General features: G+C 34.8%; 1 protein-coding gene, 1 long non-coding RNA gene and 2 other non-coding genes across 13 annotated transcripts in view; 3 read left to right on the top strand and 1 right to left on the bottom strand.

The window, feature by feature from the left end:
• Positions 1-27,741, bottom strand: part of LOC123879995 (rho GTPase-activating protein 23) — a 473,286-nt gene that overhangs the window by 411,281 nt on the left and 34,264 nt on the right. For 4 of the 10 annotated variants that reach the window (XM_045927906.1, XM_045927914.1, XM_045927887.1 and 1 more), the window contains exon 1: positions 1,160-1,346. The exons of 1 other annotated variant lie outside the window; for it this stretch is intronic. In XM_045927906.1, coding sequence (XP_045783862.1) covers positions 1,160-1,202 — 43 coding nt within the window. In that variant the 5' untranslated portion in view covers positions 1,203-1,346. Of the gene's footprint in view, positions 1-1,159; positions 1,347-2,100; positions 2,221-3,949; positions 4,578-27,741 lie in introns of those variants that run through there. 5 more of the 10 variants (XM_045927847.1, XM_045927853.1, XM_045927861.1 and 2 more) reach the window with 5 other exon arrangements.
• Positions 256-22,417, top strand: LOC123880168. Its single transcript, XR_006799175.1, has 3 exons — positions 256-422; positions 6,912-6,913; positions 22,406-22,417. It is a non-coding gene; the product is annotated as an uncharacterized LOC123880168 (long non-coding RNA).
• Positions 8,615-8,686, top strand: Trnae-cuc. The gene has a single exon. It is a non-coding gene; the product is annotated as a tRNA-Glu (tRNA).
• Positions 10,809-10,880, top strand: Trnae-cuc. Its single transcript has one exon. It is a non-coding gene; the product is annotated as a tRNA-Glu (tRNA).

Raw genomic sequence — 27,741 nt, 5'->3', positions numbered from 1 at the left:
ATGTAAAGACAGTGACAAATTTCTTTGTGTCGTGAGTCGTGCTCGTGCGTAAATATTAGGAGGGAGCAACGATTCATTTTTCATTACAGAACATCTGAACAACTGTCTGATCCTGTATTTTCCTGTAATTCTAAACCGGATAGACGGAGAGCCACCGCGTGCCAAACTTTTGTTACTTCATAAAAGCTGAAAGTTTCTCTGCGTATTGTCCCCAGCACAGGGATGAACGATCAGTGACTATGAAGTTATGCACTATACTTTGATGTAAGATTTTTAACGCCATTATTACCTGTTATCTCCTAGAGCGACCATATAATCCAAACTTCATAGTCGCTGATCGTCCCTCCCTGTGATGAGGACAAAACGCATAGAAACTTTCAGCTTTTATGAAACAACGAAGGTCTAGAACGCACTGGCTCATGGTCCAGAAAGCTCTTTAATAAAGTTCAACTCACTAGTGACTAGACCATTTACGATGTCAGCTAATGCACACAGCTCTTTCCATCAAGGATTTCAAAATCGTAATCACAGCTAAAAGCCCGAGGTGGGTAAATAGCGGTCCATTTATTGCACTTAACTACTCGTATATTTGTCGGTTAATTACACGCTTGTTAGTTTCGAGTATTGTTTAACACGCATTTACGCTGAGATAAAAATACATTTTGAGTGAGCGAGATATTCTCACGGATGACGGAAAGTCGGAACTAGTGCGTAAGCTATCATACAAATTAGTTCTATGACTAACTTCGGAACATATTTTTACGGATTCGGATTGGATGCAGTGCGTAACCACCCTCATAGATAACCATAAAGTTACCATACCATAGTGATGAGTTATGTTAAAAACACTAAAAGCAAGTTATATAGGTCAAAGAAATAAATCATTATTAAAACTAGCTGATGCCCGCGACTTCGCCCGCGTGGATTTAGGTTTTTCGAAATCCCGTGGGAACTCTTTGGTTGTCCGGGTTAAAAAGTAGCCTATGTGCTAATCCAGGATATTATCTATCTCCATTCCAAATTTCAGCCAAATCCGTCCAGTGATTTTTGCGTGAAGGAGTAACAAACATACACACACACACACACACACACATACAAACTTTCGCCTTTATAATATTAGTGTGATTAAAATTAAAATACATCATTATGTTTTACATACCTGTATAGATTTTGTAGAGCGATTCCAGCAGCGCTTGCATCATCTTGGAAGATGTTTGTTAGCACTTGTTGTAACTATAATATTATCAGACTGAAAATAAAGCCTGTCGACGTGTTATTTGATCAATATGAACAACATGGCCTCATTATGTTTCCTATTTCATAGTGAGAAGTGTTCATCTGTCAAACTGTAATTGATAAAACGTGTAAAAAATGGAACGGAAACTAATTAAATTAAGTGGCTCGTAAACGGACTGTGAAAACTGCATCTTGCTCTAAGTCTTGTACACAATAAAAACTACTAACAAAACTAAACTCTAAAACTATAAAAACCAAAAAATCGCTTTAGACCCATTACCCACGGTCCAATTGTCGCCCAGCGATTCAATTGACGGCAAATCTGTAATTTATATGGAAGTCGCCGTGTCTATGCGCACGGAGTCGCCACAACTCGGCAAGTTCCGTACAAATCACAGATTCTAACGATCGCCGTCGACCAAGTTGCCGGGCAACTTAGTCGCCCGTGCGTAAAGATCTTAAGTAACTTAAAAATGCAAGCACAAATACACTCTCACTTAAACTAATAAACACTCACACAATAGACACACTACACCCCCACTTACACACATGCACAGTAAACACACACTCAAATGTAATAGTATTTCAGTCTATCCTGTAAAAAGATTTTTTTGTTAAATTTTTATATACTCTTTTGGGTTTTATTACTTTTGTGAAACGCTGCTAATTACGAATATATAAATAAAATAATTAAGTTAGAAAAAGCAGTGAAGTCTTTACCAAAAGACTTCGTGGGTACACAAAAGACCAGCCCGTTTATGAAGCCCTTAATAACTGAAACCAAAAATGCATACAATGCATCAAACACATACATGGGAAAACATTGTTTTATTAATGTTATTATCTTTTTTGGAGTTGAACGACCTTGTAATTGAGCAGCCGGTGGCCAAATTGAAGTAACGGTATCACCAGCTGGATCGTAATCATCAATCAGATTTGCGTAACTATCTGTTAGCAATTACTCCGTACACTTTTACAAGCCACTGGGCATGGGGAATGCTGGACAGTTAGAACAAATGGAAAATGCTGCGGAATGAAAAACTTTGCATCATCATTCCCTATACGCATACCGCTAGGGTTTGCAATATTCTACCGAAATCAATGCTTCCTAATTATAACTTAGGTATCTTAAAAATAGGAGTGAATAGGCACCTTCTAGGCCAAATAATGACTTCTAATCAGGTGTGATCGTAGTCAAACGTGTGTCTATAGAGAAATAAAAAAGCACTTGGCACTAAAAGCAAATAAGGTAGGGTTCAGAAGTGCATTTTGATTTGGGAAACTTCTTAACTGTTTACAGTAAGAAGTTATATATATAATCAAGAATTATAAGTTGTTTTAGAACTCAAGAGTAAGTTCAAAGATGAAGCCGGAGGAGCTACACATCACCTTGGTCGGGGTTATAACTCGTGAGATAAATAACCCTCAGTGTTAAGACAGACAGACAGACCAGACGAAATTATAATAAAGGTCTCTTGATTGACTACAAAAGCCCATCAAATATTACGAAACTGTTGGCAAAACATTTTGAACAGATAGAAATTAAACAAATCAAGGAATGCTAACCCAATTAAAACTTAAGTACCTGTTAAAAGTTGTATAAACTTAAAAGTCAAAAGTTTCATAAGCCCTATGTCAACGCCCACTACTATGACAACACACTGACCATCTCAATATTAAAAATTAAAATGACTCTTTGAAAATACACGTAGGTGGAGGTCGCTATTGAATAATTTAAATTTTATGTTAACCTTTTAAGGTTATCTTAAATTTTAATAGCACACCTGAGGCCCATCCGTTTGTCTTTATTTAAGTAATAACATCATTTTCACTACCGAAATTAATACTTAGGTACGAACAATAAGAAGAAGTTGAATTTTATTTAAATTGACCAAATAAGTATAAACCATACCAGCCATATTATAAACAAACGAGTTAATCACTAAAGATAAAATTAAGTATGATACAGAAATCATAGCTGTACACAATTATTAAGTTGCCCATCATACTAAGTATGCACTTAATTATCTTACCAAGGTAGTGTATTTTATAGGTATGAATTATTATACAAATCACAAACTGAAGTCAGCATGGTATTCAAAGATATCAATTGAACAAAAGAACACACAATTGGTGCAAAACATTTGAATATAAACGTGCCAATAACACCAGGTGAACACTAATGACAATCTTGTGAATGGTGGAGTAAAATTAGCCACACATAAAACCACGCTAACATAACTACAAAGAATATGTCGCACATTGAAAACAAAAATGGAATTATCCAAAAATTAAAAGTTCTGAGTTACAAATACATTAGAATGAACGAATGAATGAAAAGTTATTCTTTATTGTACACCATTATTAAAAAGAAAGACATAAAAGTAATCTCAGGGAGAAAAACAGGCTATTTGTAAAGATCATGGTCTTGAATAACTTCTATGACCACCGATGATAGCACTAATGTCATTTTCTACTTTGTTGTTTTAAGCTCAATTATTGCTAAACGCAATAAAAAATCAAAATTTTTGATAGGGTCACTTTTGTTTTCAGTGTGCGAGTTAAACCAAAACCCTGTAAATCGTGATATTTTTGCACACTTCATGTAAACAATTGTATATTTGGAAGATGTCGTAAGATCAGCACGTGTTCAGTGGAAAGTATAATATAATCAATGTATGTGTAGGTACGGAAGACAGCATTAGCTACATACTTGACTGTCTCGATTTATTTATGGACATCTGCCTAACCATCTTTAAGTTGAAACTAAAGACAAATACGAAAACACCAAAAACACATTCATCAGCAATCAATCTTGATTAATTCGAAAGAAAATGCGATTTTAAAATGGAGCATGAAAAATCATCGGCTATTACAATTTGAAACGGATGGTTGATTATTATTTATCACGAGAGCAAAATGTTGAGCATGACAATTTTAATCGAATAAAATTTTTCATTAGAACTTTGGTTATTTGGAAATGTCAAATTGCTTTTAATGAAAAAACGAAGACACAATTTTCCGATGCAATCCTTAGTCAGCTGATAGATAATATAGCGGCGCGGCGTTGCGAGATCACACTTAACACTTAACTTCTAAACTTGAAACATATCACTATAGCACTTAAACATTGACACACTCTCACTTAAGTCCATTCAACGTAAGGTCACATGTCATCCGGATACACGCACGGGCTTAGCACGTAATTATCGACAGCACGATAGTGATCGCGGGTGGGTTATCGATATGGACCATGGTTGGAGTGGATCTTGACGGGCGTCCATCCCGGATGAGCGCCCGCGCCGTCCGCGGTGTGCCACACCGCCGCCGCCACTGGCGAACCGGGATTATTTATAAATCCACACAGACAGGGGGTCGTAGAATTTGCACAACGTGTGGTATGCCAATGTGCTCATGAATACATCAGGTCGCACCGGAAACAGACATTCACGCCATCCCAAATGAATCATCCTCTTCCTCTTTTGGAAGTTTATTTCACATTATTGCATCCAACTCATACATGAAATCGTGATGAATATTGCCGCAAACAAAGAACAAATGTAAATTAAAAATTTGTAACACCCCCGAAAAGTGAAGGTTACAGTAACTAGTAAAAAGCTGATAACTTTCAAACGGATGAACTGATTTTCTTGGATTATAGCTAAAAACACTTTCGATCAAGCCACCTTTCAAACAAAAGAAACTAATATCGGTTCATTAGTTTAGGAGCTACGATGCCATAGACAGATACAAAGATACACACGTCAAACATATAATAACCCTCTTTTTGGGTCAGAGGTTAAAAAATTAAAAGATGTACAGTTCGACGGTACAGTGCTAAAACCCAATAAGTCCCACCCAACCCAATAAAGACTTAATGAAGCTTTAGCATTACAACTTCGACTTAGTTATCATGATTCCCAGGTGACAAATTTTTTCATCATCAGATTTGCGTCCACTGTTAGCTATATGTTATTCCTACAGCGTAATGCCATTTAAACCATCTCAAATTATTATTCTTTTCTTTTGGGAGTCTATTCTACACATGGATCTAACTATTATTAATTAATCTATTTATTTGTAATGCCATAAACACAAAAAAATCAAAGATGTAGGCACAGTTAGGTATGATGGTTCTCAGGTAGTATGGTTTCCATCATAAGTCATAACCCTATTTGCGTCTAGTACTGGGCCTTATTCCTTTTCAAAGCGTATCACAACTTTCTGTTTTACGCCTTTCTCATATACTACTTTACCACGGTTTTAATGGTTACAAATCGGGTTTTTCTTTATTACATTTTTAAGAAACACTAATTTGATCATATGTCTAAAAATAATAACCAATACTGAATCCCTTGACCTAGTACTTATCAACACCTCCATTCCAAATACGTAATCAGGTAATATTTTACCTGAACGTTCAAAGCAGTCCCTCGTCGAGCCGCCCACTGCAACAGGTGTTCAGTACTCATTCCTAAATCACTCTCATCCACCAACTGGCACTTGCCACGTCATTTTTCAAAGGTGGGCGAAAACATTTTATAAATTACTAGTCGAAAGAAATGTAGTTTTTTGATTTGATGAATGCTATTCGATGCATTTTTCAGTGCTGAAAATGCGAGTGACGTCAGTAACATCGGGTGGTAACTACAAAGCTCTTACTGACGTATTCACTATTTAGCATTTCTTTGATGCGCCTGTTGCGACCGATTCTAGCTGCCAACGTTACGAATAATTTTAATATGAAAAATACCTTGCATGTATCTATTACGGTTCCTGTGTTTCTTCATGTCGACATGTGGCGTACAATGCGTTTGGCCAAAAGTCATTGATTTGAAATAACTAAATCAATGCCAAAAGTACACGTTTCATGAATTTCAACTATTGTCTCCTATTAATGAATCATCAGCACCACAAACTATTCTTGATTGGCACTGAGTAGCATTAATAACACCTTGATAAATTGATATCTAAAAATAAAACGATGAGTGTACAAAGTCTTAAGTTAGTCCCAAAATATCTTCTGCAGCTATTTTGCCTACCATTGTTCCATAGAGAGTCACAAAATGTTTAATTTGGTACCAACAGCTGAATCATTCGCGTGTTGTTGTTTCATGACTGTCCAAAACATTCAAAGCTAATATAGGAAATAATTATATGTGGTTATCAATAGTAAGGGGCATATACACTTAATTACTTTAAAGAAGATAAGTAGAATTACAAGTAAACGCGAGTGGAACTACGAGACGACAAAACACGATGTATATTTCTGAGTATAAAACTAAAAAGTAAAATAAGACTAAAAAGATTAGAGTCATCGGTAAATTGTTCCAAACTATTCAAATCAAATGCAGGAAATATCTGGTGTCGACATTATAGCAGATAAGTGAAAATATGAGTAAATGCGTGTGGAACTATGACCACTGATCACAGAAGAGTCTTTATTTCTGCGGTAAAACTAAAAACTAAAGTCAGAATAGAAACGTAGAGCCATCGGTAAATTGAAATAATTAGTCTCCTAAAACTAGGTCAAGTGGATTGGACATTTCAGCAGTAGGTGAGATTTTTTGGCACACGACTTTATGTCTAGACTAGCTGACGCCCGCGACTTCGTCCGCGTGGATTTAGGTTTTTCGAAATCCCGTGGGAACTCTTTGGTTTTCCGGGATAAAAAGTAGTCTATGTGCTAATCCAGCTATTATCTATCTCCATTCCGAATTTCAGCCAAATCCGTCCAGTAGTTTTTGCGTGAAAGAGTAACAAACATACACACACACACACGCATACAAACTTTCGCCTTTATAATATTAGTGTCTAGATAATGTAAAAATATTGACATTCCAGTAGATTTAACTTGTGAAATTAAATCATGGAGGATTATCTCGAACTTTTTGTATGGTGATTCTGTTTGAGCTGGATGCCATTCATAACTCACGTTACATTCTGAGTATTCTACGGTTTCAGTTTGGTCTTTACTCTCGACAGCCGTTCCCGACGCGTCGTCGTCATTGTAAGTTTTATTGCTCATAAAGCATTCTAAAATTTGTTCCTCAGTGAAATCTTGTATTTTAAGAATACAAGCAACGTAACAAATTATAAAATATTGATGATTTTTACGCGGAAACATTCGAACAAATAATATATAACTTCGTGTGCTACAAGAAAGAGTACGTATGCCTGTAATTCATTCCGTGTCTAAATTATCCAAATCGGTCTTCCTTTTGTTTTTTCGTTCCACCATAGAAATGTGCAGGTGCTATAATTTATAGTTGTTTTATCTCTTGGTTTCTTTCTACTTTGTTTTGGATCAACAGGTAGGATGGACATGGTAGTTCGTCTAATGTTTAGTTTTAGGCAACAACGTTTATAAACAACACATCCGTCGAAATGTTTATCCTGTACAATAAACAAATATCTATTAATTCTATCTTTACCTACATCAGCGATGTTTGGTTATGTACTCGTAGGAGTTTGTAAGTTTTATTTAGACGGAGGTACCTAAACAAATTCGGTACCTTCTCTTACGCAGGCCATACACGATCAAGTTTGCCGTAAAGTTTGCGGCGTCCAGTCCACTGATAACCAGACATGGCGTCGATTCTCTTACTTTCCCCTAAACAAAGTTTAGAGTATCTGCATCTTTACTTTTAATATTGCTAAAGAAGGACGGAAAATTAATATTAAATTAAAAGACACAAAATTTTAGTGCACGCTACAAAAAACAATAGGCTCGCGACTGGCAGCTGAGGTCACGCGGTATGACAATTCTATTCTAAATTGAATAAGGTTTGAGCGTCCTTTTCTTATTACATTGGTAAGAAAAAGATGCGAATACTCTGAATTTTAGTTGCGCACAGAATCAGTACGATTATCGAGTTTACTTGACGCCGCCTCAAGTCCACTGCAAACTTGATCGTGTATGGCCAGTGTTACGCAAATCTTTCCGTTGTTGCGTAGGAAATCAATTTCTGGTATACGGCTTTCATCTGCCCTACAGGTTTACAAAATATGTTGCCGATGTATATTGAGCAGAAATATTTTTTGAAGATTACCTACTGTTTTAAGTACACTCCAACGCAAACTAATGAAGCAAACAATAATATTAGATTTATAAAAAGGTTACCTAATTGTGATGACTAGGTAGATAATTATCTCATATTATGTAGTAAACAAAATGAAACAAACAAAAACTTGCCGTTTCCTGTAGTACCCACTTCACACGATACATAGTAGAATATTTCTACAAACTGGCCCATTTTGGTATTAGGGTCATATCAATTGTCCCCATGCTCGTATATTAGGAAGTATTCTGTTAACGCGTTGTTCTGATGGTATCTTGATATCATTGTTTAAACATATTTCAACACACCAGTCATCCTCCGATATGGTCTAGTGGCTAGGATACCTGGCTCTCACCCAGGAGGCTCGGGTTCGATTCCCGGTATCGGAAATTTCTTTTTTAAATTTTCTTTTTTTCTTTATGCTCTCGCTCTATCGCTTGTTCATATGCTGTTAATAGCAGAGGTTTTCCGGAAACAATAAAATGCTGAACTCCTCCATAAGCAATCGGTTCGGCAAGCTAATGGGCCGTTTCAGCAAATAATTCTCGGTAGGAAAGGCATTCCAAACCAGTGGTAGATGCTAGACCACATTAAATTTAAAATCAAAAAACAAATGTTCATGTTACACATTAAATCGTTATATTCTAACTATGTTAAAAAAAAAACCTTTGCTATATATAACATGAAAAAGTTTAGGTCATACGGCCACTGAAAGTACTACCATGTACTACATAACACATTCCTCCTTGTCCAAGCTACTCCATAAAAAATTAAGTGACACAAATACCTTTGTCGCTATCGTTTCAAACAACAAGCACTATACACTTTATTTCATTTCAGCTTTAAGTAGTTCAGTTTAGAACATAAGGGCATTCCTCCCAGCTACGAGTGTTATGCGGCCACAATGGTGCTAGCCTCTTTATTACCCATGAACGGCAAGCCATAAACTATTCCAAATAGACGTTCCTTCGCCCTGCCATGAACGGAACTACAACTTTATCAGACGCCTATGGAACTTTGCTCGTTGTAAAACTTAACCCGCCAAAAACATTAATGTGAAAAAAGAGCCAAGTTTTATAAGTATAAGTTAAGCTTCGCCGACAAAAGTGTTGATATCTAGATACATAGATGCAAAGTTCTACAGGTCGTTGTAGTTACCCATGGAATTTTGTTCTTTGTTATGCTGAATTCAATTCTTTAAGAGCCTCTGGTGGATACCAACTACTAGCTACTAGTTTTCTAAAAGAGTAGGTAATTCTAATTGCAGTCCCGCGTATTTACACAATACATAGTCCTCTATTATTTGTCGAAAGCATCGGAAACGCTTTAAACAGGTAGGCATAGATACCGTTTAAACTACTTTAACCAGTGCTATTTTCCTATCTCAATGAAAAAAAAAACAGCGGGTATAGGTAACATACCTAAAAACTGCAACTGATAACAAATCACTTATCACTGCTCACATGCCATTCTTGTCTAACACTCGCAGTATTACAACAAAGTGAGAGAGATGGATGTAGGAGTGCACTAAATGTTATGTTTGCGGAACGGTTATCTCACTGGGTCGCAGATAATAAGGGTGAGGTAAATATTAACTATTATGTCTAGTTGGTTGAAATGTTCACTTTTAACAAGATTCTTGAGTAGTTGAGTAGGCAGGCTTTAAATAAATAAGGCACAATTAGCGTAATTGACTGTAATCTGTCAAAACAGACAAACATGCAGGAAAAGCATAAAAACTGCCATACCCCTTCCAGGTTAGCCCGCTTCCATCTAAGACTACATCATCACTTACCACCAGGTGAGATTGCAGTCAAGGGCTATCTTGTATCCGAATAAAATAAAATAAAGCAAGTCAGCAAGCAAAGCAAGGCGGCACCACCACCACAAATTCTTGGTAGGTAGGTACTAAGTTTTACTCCGACACCGGAGTATCCTCAGAAAATTTAAGAAGGCCAATGTACAATTCGTTCCTTGTATAGGATCATGACTTCCATAAAGTAACGATTGCTTTTATCACATAGGTTCTTTGAACAATTACGTGATATACTTACTTACCAAAAAACTAAACTCAAATAGTTACAGTGAAACAAAACCTAGCGAAGTTAGTCAAAGTCAAAAGCTCCTGTCGATCTAGGAGGCTATCTAGAATCCGACCTATGATGGCCCTACACACGTCATGGCTAAAAAGCCGTCTAGGATCGTCCTCACTTTTTTTAACCCCCGACCCAAAAAGAGGGGTGTTATAAGTTTGACGTGTGTATCTGTCTGTGGCATCGTAGCTCCTTAACTAATGAACCGATTTTAATTTAGTTTTTTCGTTTGAAAGGTTGCTTGAGAGTGTTCTTAGCTATAAACGAAGAAAATCGGTTCAGCCGTTCGAAAGTTATCAGCTCTTTTCTGGTTTTCTTATAGAGGGTTTTCTGTCGGGGGTTTTTTTAACTACCTAGATACCTACTTGCCTGTCTACTATTTTTGTACTGAAACATAATTTTGTTAGGCATCTCAAGATCCGATATGGTCTAGTGGCTAGGATACCTGGCTCTCACCCAGGAGGCTCGGGTTCGATTCCCGGTATCGGAATTATTTTTAACATTACTTTTTGAAAAAGTTTGTAAAATCACGACCTCACATAATCTTCTATCTATACGAAAGTATCCGGATGCGAAAGCATCCGGAAATATAAACTGACATTCGAACAGAATTTTTCGCACTAAATATTTTCTATAAAGAGTTAAAAATTAAGAACATTAAAATAACGACGCAGCGTAAAAATAAATCCTTGGCCAATTAAAATAAAACGTGTCATAATGTAATTTAAGCGCAGTCTCAGGCGCAGTTAAGTATTTTTATAGTTATCATTATTTGTTTCACGTCACGATCGAGTGCGTTTTGATTTTAATCGATATAAATTAGCATTAATTAAATTTAATGAACGTTCGCTCACACGGTTGTTTTATACAGTTCCATTCTTAAAATCTCAACTCTGATAGTTGATCTAGGTCAAGTTTTACAATGCACTGATTTGGAAAAATAATAATACCTGCTTCATAATTTTATTCAGCAAGTATGTACCGATATAACAATAATTGCGATATTTGTAGTACGACAGACGATGGATTACATTCATTTCAGCCGCTTATCTAAGTACTTAATTTTTTTTCTGTCAGCCGAATTGTAACAACTGTTCATGTCTACATTTATTTTTTTACTAGCTTAAGTCCGCAACTTAGTCCACGTGGACTACACAGATTTTACCGCTGTAGGGCTTTATGAATTGAATTTTCAAAAATCCTTTCTTAGCGTACTATGTCTACGTCATAATAGATCATTCAAACAGCTTTTCCTTTTATATTTATTTAGACTACTATCATTATACCTAACTATGTACTTATTTAATTTTGTAGATACACGTAGTTACTTATTTATTTCATTTTCACATAAAATAAAACATTCTAAGGGCCGATTTTACAATCGACAATTCACTTTTATCGTATGAATTTTGCCGTATTGACAGATTTCCTATACAATTACTCAGACAAGTGTAAATTAAAAAATTTCAACACCCCCGACAAATCATTTTCAAATAAATAATTATGTATATCTAGGCAACGTCCATCTTGACATTTGTCAATTGACACTTGAATATTATGAACCTAAGGGTTATCTAACCTTCTTTTCTACAAGAAAACTAGAAAAGAGCTGATAACTTTTAAACGACTGAACCGATTTTCTTGGATTATAGCTAAGAACACTCTCGATCAAGCCACCTTTCAAACAAAAAAAAGTAAATTAAAATCGGTTCATTTGTTTAGGCGCTACGATGCCACAGACAGATACACAGATACACAGATACACAGATACACAGACACACAGATACACAGATACACACGTCAAACTTATAACACCCCTCTTTTTGGGTCGGGGGTTAATAAAAGTTATTTGACGATTGAAAAATCGGCCCTAAATATGTTTTTACTACTCCATTAAATTCTCGTTTCCACTTGCTCACCGTATTTCACAGTAGACGCTATATTTGGCCAAATCGACTGAACTGATAAGCGATTTAAACACTGATATGAGAACAATGGAATATTGTCGATTGTACCAATGATTGGTAAATATTAGATCTTATTTACACAAACCTCTCGATTAATACAGATAATAATATTATTTATTAGGCTGCATGAGTTCAATTGATTTATTAGTTTAGATCAGTTTAGAAAACGTAATTGCAAAATTAAGTACCTAACCAAAATGTATATAAGACTAGCTAATTCCGCAACGCGACTTTGGCCATCGTGGCTACACACACTATTAACTCCCTATTTACCCCTCCAGGGTTTGAATTTTCAAAAATTCTTTCGTAGCGGATGTCTATGTCATAATCGCTGTCTGCATGTCAAAATTCAGCCCGATCCGTCCAACAGTTCAGGACCTACAGGCTACCCTGGAATTCTTAAAGTTTTCGGAATTCAAATGTGGCTTTCGGTAGCGGTAACCAGTTTTTATGAGTAGACTTTTAAACTTTAAGCTTTTATACTGTGACACACAGATAAACAGATAGGTAGACGGGTTTAATGAACTATAATATTGTTTTACTAGGGAACCCTAAAAATTAGTGCCCATAGATGTCCCGCGCAATGCGCAATTGTACTGTAGGTAAATCTCAGGACAGCTTTAGGCTGAAACCTTTAGAGCGTAGGTTTTTGCTCTTTTGACTTTGCTCAGACTTAAGACACTGTTAAAATAAGAACGTTGTGGGCATGAATCTGTCTCATTTTAACAGTGTGTTAAGTCTAAGCAAAGTCAATGTACCTACGCTCAATTGGTTTCATCCATAATTTAATTATTTTACACTGGAATTCATAGTCACGATAGGGTTTGGGGTTTCTTTAGAGCACCACTCAGACAACATAATATGTCATATTCAAACGCACAAAGGTTGAATTTAACACATATCTGAATCGACCTCTAAAGAAGCCCCTATGTTGACTATGAATTCAGTCTCAATTTTTAACCATAATTTATTATTCAACCAGTTTTCACAGAAGTATTGCAGCAAGAAAAACAAACCTGATAATATAAGTAAGCAGAAAGGAAACCCACAATTTTATTTAAACAAATAATAATTATAGAAATTATTTCCATGAAATCGTTTATTTAAACCTGGGTGACCTTCGTTATGGTAATAAAACTTAAGGCACATTTACACTTAGTGCAAAAAACGACTGTTAAAGTTTTGTTCGACTAATCTGACAAATATGTGTCATCAAATCACAAGAATAACTCTGATGAAGGACTTTAGGCGTTTTGGACTAATATTTTTGATACTGTCAAACTGCTTCGTTTAAACATTATTGGGCGATTAAAAACATGATGAAATCTTTATATTATAACTGATTGACCTCGCACTATTCAAAAGTACTTACTTGTATTGTTAGAATATAAATATTTCTATTATATGCTATTCGTTCAGAGATCAAATGTAAGAGGGTCTCAATATTTTTTACTTCCAACATCAGCAAATATGTATAAGAAAACCGATAACTTAGATACAAATAACAAATCTTTTCATTGTTATTGCTAAATAGTTTTGTAACACGGTTGTTTATTTTGACCGAGAAACCTTGATTATAATTTGATGAGCTGCATGTACTTACCATGGACTTGGAATAACTAGATACCGCACTACGCAAGCCGTCCGCCCAACTTGCTCGTTTCAGCCGCCAAACGCCTTTTTTGGGGTTTCGTATCTTTTCCCATGTGCTAATACGCACACGGCCAGCGTGGTGGACTATGGCCAAAACCTTATCATTCTGAGAGGAGAGTCGTACTCAGTAGTGAGCCGGCGATAGATTGATTATGATGATGATGATGATAATGATGTTTCTACCCTTTAGAGGATATAGGAGCACTCCATGGTCCGTCAAGATCCGTCGAGGGAATTAAAAGCCACAAACTTTGGTCGGCTTCTTGATTCTCCGGGGACTATGGTAGGCACTCTATCTGTTTGCATTTTTTTATATTATTTTATTTATTGGTTTTTGGTTGAAGAAAGTATATTTTATTATTAAAAATGGGAAACGTACTTCCCGTTGACCTATCATGAAAGGCAGGTAGCAATGTCTTATACCTACTACAAGTAAAGGGAAAAATCCGAAAATCGTTGATTTTCGGTTCAACATCAAAAAAAGTTAAAGTGTTATTTCTTATATGTTGGTAGTTGGTACGGAACCCTTCGTGTGCCCTTCACCGGTTTTTCATTTTCATCTATACCTAGATGAAAATGAAAAATGATCATATACTATTATTTCTCTTTCCAAATACGCGAAAATTAAGATATTGTGATAGCAATCACGCTCTAATTAAATTATTTATTTTGCCATTAGTTTGTTTAAGATTAAACTCACGGGTAACCGCTACGCATTGAACCTGTGTTTTTTGCGTAGGTTTTGGGAGGACATTCCAATAATTCGATAAAAATATTTAAATAATACCTGCTTTTCTGAGTGACGCCAATAGTAGTTTAGGCAAAAATAAGCACAATTGTTTCATACTATTTAATGAACATACGGTGTCTAGCTATTCCAAGTCCATGGTACTTACCTATAAACTAAAAGGGAAGTCGTTAATTACTAAGGAAGGTAATTATAGGTATATAATTATTACGTATGTAGAAACATAAAATTAAAATACACTTAAGTTAATAGGTACTTGACTGTATGATTCTCGCGACTTTGTCCGCGTGAATTAAGTTTTTAAAAAAACCGGCCAAGTGCGAGTCAGTCTCGCGCAATGAGGGTTCCGCACTCGGGCATTTTTTTCCAACATTTTGCACGATAAATCAAAAACTATTATACATAAAAAAAAAAAAAAATTGTTTTAGGACGTACAGGTAAAGCCCTTTCATATGATACTCCACTTGGTATAGTTATCTTACTTAGAAAATTGAAACACATTTTAATTTTTTTTAATGATGTAACCACAAATTCACGGTTTTCAGATTTATTCCTGTACTTGTGCTATAAGACCTACCTACCTACGAAATTTCATGATTCTAGGTCAATGGGAAGTACCCTACAGGTTTCTTCGCAGACACGACGGACAGACATACAGACAGACAGACAACAAAGTGATCCTATAAGGGTTCCGTTTTTCCTTTTGAGGTACGGAACCCTAAAAATCCCGTTGGTATCCTTTGATTTTCCAGAATAAAAAGTAACTATGTTACCGGCTTCTAGATCTTTACTATGTAGGCACAAAATCACGTTGATCCGTTGTTCTGTTGCGGAGTGATTAAAGGACAAACCAACAAACAAACACACTTCGCATTTATAATATTAGTATAGTTATATACTTAGTAGGATTTAAAATGGTATTTCGGCATACGAAATAGACAATTATAGTGATTGCAAGGTCGGAGCGTGCCTTTGTACCACTTGTACCTATTTGTATTTATTATAATAGAAATTCTTTAATAACAAGTTGGTACAGAATCAATACGATACCTATGTCCACACCACCAACACACAACACCACACAAATCTTCTAAAACACACTCAACGTACGTTTCACTCCGACACCGGAGCATCCTCGGGAGATGTAGACTCCACAATAGGGATGATGATTATATCAATCAAATCAGCAAGTTTTATCAAACGTCAAACTTTCGCTAAGTATGGAAGAGCTTGTATGAAATACACAGATGTGACGTCTTAAAAGTTGACGTCATTTGATTTTTTAGTTAGATCGATAATTTAAAATGGTTAGCTAACTTAAAACTAACAGCGGATCTGGATAACTCCTAAGAATTTTTTTTTGATATCTAGACATCATCCCAATTTCAAAGTTAGACTTTGCAACTGTAATAAACTGATAAACCCTTGAACTAATCGATATCTCCAACTAACAAGTAATGCGAAACTGCAATGGCAGGCTGCAACGGAATAAAGTATGAAATTCACTTCCGACCACAACGCTCCCCACAGAAACATAATCTTGCGTGTGGAACTAAACTTCCTAACAATATCATGTCTTATAGTAAAACGCACTTTCATTTGTGTTAAGAATATTCACTGGCAGTAATGATGCAGTCCAAGATGGACATGCTTTTATCTGAAAGGGTATGGCACTGTTCCAAAATAAGGTTCTGCGCGGCATTTTGACTGGAACAACAGTTAGGGAACTTCTAACAAGACGTGGAGCCTTCGACGTCACTGGCTGGCGACAAATGTTAGTACATTTCATGCAGGTAGCCCTAAAACAGCCCTGTTTTTCTTTGATTTTACGTCACTATAGCCTTAATATTTGACATATCGTCGATTCGGGATCAAGCCAAGAGTTACCTCACTCTAGTTCACTCTGCTATTGACTGAAACATCAACGCTCAACTCAAACCGCTAGGTCTCAAAACTTGAGCTTGTTGGTTCTCTATGTAACTTTAGCCCTCATTAAGAGGGCTCTCTCCGTCACTCGTTTCATACAAACGTAGTTCCGATTTCATTTGAATATTAAGCAACCAAAGTCCATGAAATTTTGCAGACATATTCTAGAAACTAATATCTATGTCTGTGGTTTTCCAGATTTCTGTTAAAATATTCGGTTTCAAAGTTACGCGGTCTTTAAAATTTACATACAAATCTTTGAGCTCCTGTAATTTTAAAACTACATATTTTTAGAAAAATCTAAAACACCACAGACACAGATATTAGTTTCTAGAATATGTCTGCAAAATTTCATGGACTTTGGTTGCTTAATATTCAAATGAAATTGGAACTACGATTGTATGAAACGAGTGGAAACGAGTGACGGAGAGAGCCCTGTTAAGTACCAAACTTGAACTAAACCAATTTAGAACACTTCGAATTTCGGAACCAATTTAGCCAGTATTTGCTGGCTTCAAGTAATCAAAGTCCATTAAACACTGTTAGAAATAAATAGACATAAATGATCAATCGTTGAGAATAAACAACTAAATAAATTACGTATTCAGAACTTGTTCCATTGTACTCACGAAATACTGCAAAGAATGTTATTGTTCCCCTAATAGCAGACTTAACACTTTCTCCCAGTTAAAAGTCCCATATGTCGTGCTCGTAGCTACTACTCACACCATAACTACATATGGTGTAAAGGTCACGTGGTGCGTGAACGGCCATTTCTCTCCATTTACGGAAGACAGTTTCTGTGACTTTTTTACGACCCATAGCCACAGATGGATAATATTTTCCTACTAGATTTTACATCTTATAACTAGCCGATGCCTGCGACCGTGCAGGTTTTTAAAAATCCCTTGGGAACTCTACAATTTTCCGGGATAAAAAATTGCCTGTATCACTCTCCAGATCTTTAATTCCCAAGAAAAAAATCACGTCAATACGTTTGCTCTGTTCCGAAGTGATTGAATGACAAACCTTATTGGTAACAAACAAATAGATACACTTTCAAATTGAATATATGGGTAGACCTGAAGAGTGGGCTACTTTTTATCCTGAAAAGTCAGAGTTCCCACGGATTTTTAAAAACCTTAATCCACGCAAAGTCGCGAGCATCAGCTTATATCTGATACTTGTATTTGTAGGATTGCAAATTAAGAATATTCATTATCCATGTCGATCAGTAAAATCAATCAAACATGACAATATCATCGTAATTCTAATGGATCAGCATGCATGATTGTAAAATTAACCAAGTATCATTTTGGCATTATTGAAAGGCAGGATAAGTGAAATAACTCTCAATTGGAACCAGTTGAATGCATTTCCTTTGGCCCCATTGCAAATCAATGACTGCTTTATAGGGTTGATAATAAAACTGTAACTCTCAAAGTTTTGAGTGGTTTCAATCTTCAATTTGTCTGGTGGGAGGCTTCGGCCTTGGCTAGTTACCACCCTTTTTTTTTTTTTTTTTTTTTCGAGGGGGAAATCTTCATAAGATACCCACTCGGGTTATGTGGGATTTGTACCCACTAAAACCCCCTCGGTGGCCCTCCTCAGCACATATTGAGAGGCTCCGGGAACTCTGACGAACGTGCGTGGCTAGTTACCACCCTACCGCCAAAGCCGTGCCGCCAAGTGATTAAGCGTTCCGGTACAATACCGTGTAGAAACCAAAGGGGTATGGATTTAATAAAAACTGCCATACCCCTTCCAGGTTAGCCCGTTTCCATCTTAGACTGCATCATCACTTACCACCAGGTGAGGTTGCAGTCATGGGCTAACTTGTATCTGAGTGAAAAAAAATCTGATTCAAAAGCCTAATTTACTTCTTTTTCCCAGTAAATTCCTCATCTATTTATGTAAGACTAGCAGAACCCTGATATTTCTTCATGGATTGAATTACATTATTGAATAGTCAAGTGTTTTTCCGCTATGTTGTTATCCTCATATAGGTATTATAATTTATGGCCCTTAGCACTTGGGCATAATCTATCTATTAGTGAAAAAATTCAGAATCGGGTTATTAGCTCTGGATATTACCCCTTACCTCTTTAAAATGAAACGATAGCTAGCCTTTTATTTGAGAATATTCACATCTTATACAATACCACTGCCGAACTTTGCGTTCCGGAGCTAAAATTTATTCCATGTTTCAGTGGTACCTGCTACCATCAAAGAAGGTATTTTTGCGACATCTCACAACCCTACTTCAGAACGTGCCCATGCAGTTGCAGACATGAACAAGATTGCGTATGAATATATCTGAATAATTACTCCAAAACACACTATGAATAATAATTTTATCCATAAATTATAGTACGCGATGTTTCGTCATGAAATTGCGGAGATGAAACCAGTACTTTACTTTAAACATGCAAAAAACATTGGGTTTTTGTCAAACTTAACCATAACAGTTCGATTTAAGATTTGAACTGATTAGCATTTTTGTATCAATTCATCATATTATTATCATGACACAACCATTTAAATAAAAAACTGAAGCTTCCGTTAAAGCTCTGTTAAGGTTATTACTTTACGAGCCTTTCCCCTGATTATATTATCATTTAAATAGGCTATAGCCTACTTCAGAATAATTTAGCAATCCATCAGTGAAAGAAGGTTCATTAGTTTAGGAGCTAAGATGCCACAGACAGATACACAAGTCAAACTTATAACACCCCTCTTTTTGGGTCGGGGGTTAAAAATTAATGTAGATAATGTAGGCTTTAGATGTACTAATAGCGTTGAAATAATTACACTCATTATATTTATCATTCATCATCCCTGGTAACGGGTTGTCATTTTTTTAAGCATGCTACGATTTCAAAAGGTGCGTAAACCCCGCTCCAATACTACTCCCTATACACTTATGTGTCACACACATAAGTTTACGAATTTGTCTTCACTTTTTAAAATACAATTGTAGGAGCTTTGCATATCTAGAGTTTTATAATACTTATTATATTCGTCATCTCCAAAGGTCAATTCTTTTAAATTGCTTACTTAAGAACAGCCACACGCATGAGGCAATCGAGTTTACTTGTACCAAAAATGTCCAGACCATGCATTTTTGAAATGAAATTGATATACCGTAATCTGAGTGGAATTATTTAAGTAGTAGGGGATTCGCCGGTTCTGCCCCAGGCCCTGGCCCCCTCCCGTGCCTCGCTGCCTCAGCCCCCTCCGTGCCTCGGTCAAGATCGAAACCTAAAAAAAAAAAAAAAAAAAAAAAAAGGTTTTGGGGTACGCTGAATCGATTGCGCTCACTCCCGACGTCGTATCTCTAACGGTTGCAAAGTTAGCTTTTCGAAAAATTAATCCCTAGTTCGTTATCTAATTGCTTAATCACCTACTAATGACGCTCTATTGTTCGCTGGCTCGTTGCTTCATTCTATGGGTTTTAAAGGAAACGCATGAATCATAACTACTCTTTATTAGCCTTCAAATATTGATTTAAATAACTCACATAAAAATATATCATTCTCTACTGTATTTTCATTGAATAAATCTAAAAAATCTGAACTTGTATAGTAACCCGTAAATATGAAATACAAATACATTATACAATATTCTCCACAAACTGATGTGTAATCATTCTGTATCCGCCTTGTATTGAATTGCCATATTCTTGTGTTTCTTTCCAAGAACTGCTTATGATATTTTGGTGGTGCTCGTCCAAATGAATCAAAATATTGTCCAACACCATTTGTATCTATATATATGGCTATCCAATGCGATCCTGGTTTATAATCGGGGTCTAGATTGCTTATTAAATAGGCGGGTGTTTCAACATAAATCGGTAACCGGTTTGCGGCATACACATTGTCTTGCAGACTTGGGTGGATTCTTCTTAAATATGTCTTTATCCCTATTGTATTCATATTACTTCAATACTACTGATCTTATCGCTGCCGAGGATCATACATGAATGGGACGTAAGACCATGTTATTTCAGATATATTATAAATCATCATCATCATGATCAACCCATCGCCGGCTCACTACAGAGCACGGGTCTCCTCGTGAGAAAGGTTTTTTGGCCATAGTCTACCACGCTGGCTGAGTGTGGATTGGCAGACTTCGCACACCTTTAAGAACACTATGGAGAACTCTCAAGCATGCAGGTTCCCTCATGATGTTTTCCTTCACCATTAAAACAGTGTTATTTAATTAAGTACTTGAAACGCACAAGACTTCGAAAAGTTAGAGGTGCGTGCCTGGAATTGAACCCCGACCTCCGATTAGAAGGTGGTTGTCTTAACCACTAGGCTATCACAGCATAGTCTTATTAAAAATAATGGTCCATAACTTAAATAAAAACAAAAAATATTTCTTGTATCAGTGTTTTATTACAAACCTTAATAATAATGTAGGTACAAATTATAACTTAATCTATTTACAGAAATTAGGTTTCTTAGCTGCTATAGTCCACGCTTACATTACGATTTTTATCAATTTCAATAACATTGTCAAACTCTGCATATACGATGCAGTTTATCGTTTCAGGAATAGCTGAATCAAAGCGAACTTCTAGCCTCACACTACCGTGCTTTATAAGATTCCAATGACTAGAGTGAGCTGATAAATCAGGAGTTAAATCGAATGCTAAGAGACAATAGCCTTTTGCATATTGTTCCCTAGATATTCCGTTCCCTTCATTTAAAAAATGGATTCCCGTGCCTGAGAATAACGTATGATAGGCTGAACTGAAAGTATTATCATCGAATGATGGTTGCAAAGCTTTTGAAGGTATTTGTTGGCCATCAATATATAAACTAAATGTATTCATATGATAATTTTCAAAGTTGAATGGATTTTTCGTAAGAGTTCCATTAAATGCTGCGTTGTTAACAAATCCGACAATACATCTTTTAGGAACTTGACCAAGAAAAATATTATCGAGTGTTTTACCCTGAACCCCTGAAGGAATTGTTAAAACTTTAACTTCCGCTCGAGTTATTGGATATTTTGCAGTAGTAGATGCTAAAACTTTTTGATGTGCAAGTAATACAGTCGGATTGATCCGCGCGCGTCGAACTATAAGGGTTGCATCCGTGATACACACTTTAAGTTTTAAATCATTTGAAGAAGCCATAAGACTGAAAGTTTCCCTTGAGCGAATTAATTTAACACACATCTCAACACCATTAATCAAAAATTTTTCCTGGTTGAATATATCACCATGTAAGTGTCCAATCATTTCTATTTCTTTACTTTCGGCTGCAAGACTCTGTCTTTTAGTAAAACCTGTATTTTTTTCATCTACTGAATCCATATTCCCCGCAGTATCTTCATACCAAAGACCGCAAGTCAGGTGAGATTCTTTTGCTGCTGGCGCATAGTTTAATAATGTCTCAATGTAAGCACGGTAAGCGTATGTATTGTTTGGAGGTGAAATGAGTTTTTGATTCAAGTATACATCCAGCTGACTGAAGACTGAATGTAACCAATTGTTAATTGGAGCTACAACTGCAGATGAACTAAGTTTTGATAAGTCTTGATTCACTATCTTAGCTTTTAAATGGATCAACGTATGAGACAAATCTATGTAGTCTTCGCTCGTTCCAGGTATTTGAAATTCTATCGGTCCATCATCAGCAAGGGATGAAATGGGTTTGTAATGAATCCATAATCCATTTTCTATACTTGTTTGCGTTGATGGCAAAGCAAACAAATCTAACTCTGATTTAATACACTCACATGAATGATTATGTAAAAAAGACATAGTTAATTAGAAAATATATCTTTTATTTTATTTTGACTGAGCCTTGATTTTTTAATAGCTTTCACTTTAGCTGTCAGCGGTTGAATGAATGAAGATTGTCGTTTTCTTTTAGTTATATATCCTGAGCCAGACATATTAATTCTGTCTATCTTGTCATGAACTTTCCTTTTTAAGTTTGAACTAGCTTCCTTAAGACGAGTTTTGATAGAATCTTCCAAAGGTCGTGCGCTAACCATATCCGATAGAAGACCAACACCTGCATTTAATGCTTCTTTTCCTACAGCTCGAGCACCACTAGAGAGTAGTGGTAAAATAGACCTAAACAATCCTCCAAGAAAACTCCCAATACCATGACCACGTTGATATGGTACACCTTTATAAATTACTCCAATACCTGACCCAGCCTGATGTGAATAATATTGCTCGTAAGGACAAGTTATCTTTTGATAAGGATCCATTATAATTTTCTAAAGTGAAGTTTAATACACACAGTTCCAAACTGGAATGGGATTTTATTGCCTGTGCTTGACCTTATATCTATTTCAATAGTATCAAACTCCCGCCGCATAACAGGTAAATAGTGAGGTGGTGAGAAAATATGCATTTTATTTGCTCCATATACATATGTTGCCGTATCTAAAGGTACAATTCTGAGAAGAGGAGTCATTACATCCCCCACAATTTGCGGTTCTATTATATCACAATAAACAAACAATTGAGATGGCAACCCTAATTTTAAATTAGAAGGATAGCTCCCAATTTTATTTACTGCAAGATTTTTGTTTGGTTCAAATCCAAGTTGTAAACATAATTTGGTTGACAACTTAAGTGTGTCAATTGAGTTATCCAAAATTGATACTGATACGTGTTTGGTTATTTCATCATAATGAAATACTATTTCTTCAAAAGTATATCTATTTAAAGTTTCTATAACATGTTGAATGCTGTCATAGTTCATGGCCGGAATCCGTCCTTTATAGTGCACTAATGAATGTGTGTCATCATCAGGCATCAAAACCCATTTAGATGTGTTAATAACATTTTCATGTTCTTGAACAGTAAATACCGTACAAGGATATTGAATTTCTACAACTCCAACAAACCATTCACCTTCTAATATAAGGGATTTTGGTAACTTCGTTGAAAACATAGTTGTTTTGTTTTCCGGGAAGTATTCCATTGAACTATTACTAAGTAAAGTCAAATAAAAGTTTTCCTTTATCATATTTGATTTAAATTAGACTCTAAAACCCAACTGTTAAATTTATCAGGATAACCTTTCCACTTCACTAACACTTCTTTTCTGTTGCCGGAGTATCGAGAACTAATGATTTTATCTATTTTATAATTTGAGGAGGGGTCATAAAATACTTTTTGTAATTCTTTTTCATAAAAAGTTCCAACTATAGGTTCGTTTTGTAAATCTTTCAATGTGTAAACTACATGTGGGGATCTATCTATTATTGAAGATATAACAAATATTTCATCACTCCAGTTAGATTCATAACCTTTTTGAAAAATGTGTTTATATTTTGAAATTCTAACATTATCACCAACATGAAATGTAGGTAGTGAATTTTGTGATGATGGTTTGTTAGTTGCTTTCCTATCATATAAATTTCTCCAAACAGTCATTATATTGTTAGAACTAACATCACAAGGACACATCTTAATACTAGAATGAAAACTATGGTTATACGAATATACCAAGTCTTGTAAAATATCTATGTATTTATATGTATTTTTGTATGTAAAATAGCGCCACATTTTAGATTTCAGAGTTCTTTGAAACCTTTCTACAATACTTGCTTTTATATCAGGATTATTTGTAGTGTAATAATTTATATTTTTGCTTTTAAAATACTTTTTAACATCTTTAGAAACAAACTCAGTTCCTTTATCCGATTGTATGTGTGTAGGAGTAGCATTAGATTCATTAAATATACTTTCAAAACATTCGATTATTGTTTTAGAGTTTTTCTTTTTCATCGACCTAGCATAAGCATATTTACTAAAGACATCAATAACACACAATATATAGTTAAAACCATCATTATATTTCGAATAAGTTCTCATATCACTAAGATCAGCCTGCCATAATTCATTGAGATTTGATAATATGTATTTGTTTCGAGAAAACTTTCTGTGAACAGGTTTATGAAGAGTATAGGTTTCTTGTGATTGTAACCATTTCTTTACATCCGTTTTACTCATTTTACCTTTCATGGTCTTTGATAATTTATCAATGCTACTAAACCCAGCTGGGTGTTTTGGATTATAATATATATTATTAATTTCTAATAAGGGGTCCATTTTTCCCAATCAATTTTCTTCCTAATTTTTTTAGTATATTTATCACCACTACCTTGTGGAGTATTTAAAGTTCTTTCATCAGATGTAGAGTTCCCTTCGAGTGATTTCATCTGAAGTTGATGAATAAAATCCGACCTCTTAGAATTTCCGATGTAAGTCAATGGTACTTTGATTGCATGTAATGCCTTGGCAAACTTTTCCCAACCTATTGGATCACTTTTTTTTTAGTGGTCTCAACGAATCATTAATTAGATCAACAATATTACTTCCAGGGACTTTTTCATTATTAATTATCACTGTACCATCATCATCATCCCAATAAATTGTATTTTTACTCAAAGAAATCAAGTTTAATAACAGCTCACCTTTTTTCAAATATGATTTTGGTATAAGACTTAGTATTTGAGTTGTTGAGTAACGTGGTTGACTATGTTCATTCGAATTTTTATTTTCCTTCACTTCAGCTGTTGGTGACTCGAACGATACTAAGTCTTTATTTTCCATGTTGTTATTTTTATAACTCTTAGTTTCATTTATATTGTCAGTAATGATTGGCAACTCGATAGGTTGTCGTTCTCCTTCGGTAAAATGTAGGTATCTTTGTAGAATTTGTAGATATAAAATACATTTTTTCCGATCTTCGATATTACTATTTAAAATCTTTTGCATTTCTGCATCTAATCGGGACATAGGATTTTCAGTATTGGTATGCTGCTTTAGTTTTTCTATAAAACTAGGCTCAACAAGCAACATTTTTTTAGCATTTTCCATTTTAAACTATAGATGATACTAATCCACTCAAAATAGAACCCAAAATTAAAGGTAAAAATGCTCCTCCTTTTTGAATCAATATCTTTTTTCTTAGTTTATTTTTTCCCTTGCGAACCAAAGTGCGAAGTATACTTTTAAATTTTTTTAACTTTTTCTTTCGTCTATCTTCTAGTGGAACTTTACCTTGTAATACGTTGTGAATGCACTCACAAATGCAATTTATCTCTTCTTCTTCACAGGATTTTAATAATGCTTTTTGATATTTAGGTTTAAGTGTATGCAACGCTTGTAGCAGCTCTTTATGTGTCTTTAGGCTTCGATGCATTATTTGTAAATGATAGGAATTTGATGATTCTTTAAATATTTATAATCTTTTGGTGGGATATATACGACGCAACATTCATCAGAGGGAAATATTTTTGTCTTAATTCGACACATGTCATTTGTGTCTTGTTTCAGATCAATCATCAAATATCCATGTGCTTCTTTTGTCGCATCCTTATAGGCATCCTCAATGAATTTTGAATTTTCTGGTGACACTTGTCTTGATAGGTATCGTATTTGTGTTTTATCACGAGGATTTTTAAAATAAATAATGTAACTTGAATTCAAAGATATATCTCTTTGTCCTTTTCCCTGATGAAATAAATTTTGAGTAATATAAAAAACACTTAAGTTTCTGTGATGACTACCTTTAGTGAAAATATCTACAATACGACCATCAGATTCTCTCATAAGATCATCAATTATAACAAGGTGAGCATCTTTGCCATCAAACATTGTAAGATCAGGAATTCCTTGATGATAGTTAACATTTGATAAATTATATAGTGGTTGCATTTCATCATAACACCAAGTAATTTCAGCAAAGTCTCTACTGCAAATTTCTTTCACATATTTTATGAAATTTGTAACAAAATTTGTTTTTCCACAACCACTTGGACCAGCTACGATTGCAGTAAATGGATGAATAAAACACAACATTGTAACGTGTGTTACTTGAAAGGTTTAAAAAAAGACTGAGACATTTCAGTGACAGTATAACATTTTATTTTACTTAATATACATTATATACAATGGAATAAAAGTTCTATGAAACAAAATAAAAATCAAAAAGAAATAAATCACATTAAACATTATTTTTTTTTAAATCTATTTACAAAAATGAACTAGAGGAAAGTTGTAATAAAATACATATAAAGACGAAAGTTAAAATTAATTTCTTAAAACTATATAGTATTTACAAGTAAAAAAATAAAATAAAAGACACATCAAATTACAATAAAAATTCCTTAAAATATTTACAAGTAAAAAATAAATAAATTAAAGACACATCAAATTACATTAAAAATTCCTTACACTACATTTCTTAAAATACCTCATTATTACTAATTTTATAATGACCCCAAGCTAATGTGTCAATATCATTTTGTAAAATATACCGCTTGGTGTCATTATACGACAGACAAGTTTTATTAATGTTTTGTGTGAAAATTGCATGTTTGATGGATCGAAATCTTAGCATATTACAATACTGAATTTTTTTATCAAGTAGACACGATCTGTAATTTTCCATGGTCATATTTTTTGTGACACTTTTATTTACTCCTTTTGCTTTTGCAAAAGTTTTATGGTCCACATCCAGTGCATACATTTTTGATCTTAATCCTACGAATTCTCTTAAAATTTTCCCATTATTTTCATCTTTAAAGAATCCTAACTTTTTTTTATTTATTTTTGGATAGCCGTAAATATTATCTTGTGGATAATCGGATGTATCAAAATAATTAATTAGATCACATTTTATATCTTCATAAAAATTGTCTGTAAAAATTTGATAAATTAAACTATCTGTATCTGTATACAATAACTTAATATTCTTGTTAAATTTTTTTATCATATAATTATAATGGAATTCATACATTAAAGTTTTAGAAATGTCTAAAATACAAAAACCCAAATAAATTGGTTTGTTATAAGTTAATTTGGTTCTGCGCAACTGTATTGCCACCAAGTTATCGTTGAAAACGGCTAAGCTATGGAATTCAGGTTTAGCAATTAAGTCTTGTGCCCCTAAGACTTTACCACGATTTTCCCAATGCGTTAACATTTTAACATTGACTCTCTTTTCGATATTTTCCATAGTCTTGCCGAAAACGGAATTGTTCATTAATTTGTAAAAATCTTTCTCAAA

The sequence above is a fragment of the Maniola jurtina genome, chromosome 3 (assembly GCF_905333055.1).
Source record: "Maniola jurtina chromosome 3, ilManJurt1.1, whole genome shotgun sequence".
Taxonomy (NCBI): Eukaryota; Metazoa; Arthropoda; class Insecta; order Lepidoptera; family Nymphalidae; genus Maniola; species Maniola jurtina.
This window is presented reverse-complemented; position numbering and strand designations above follow the sequence as displayed.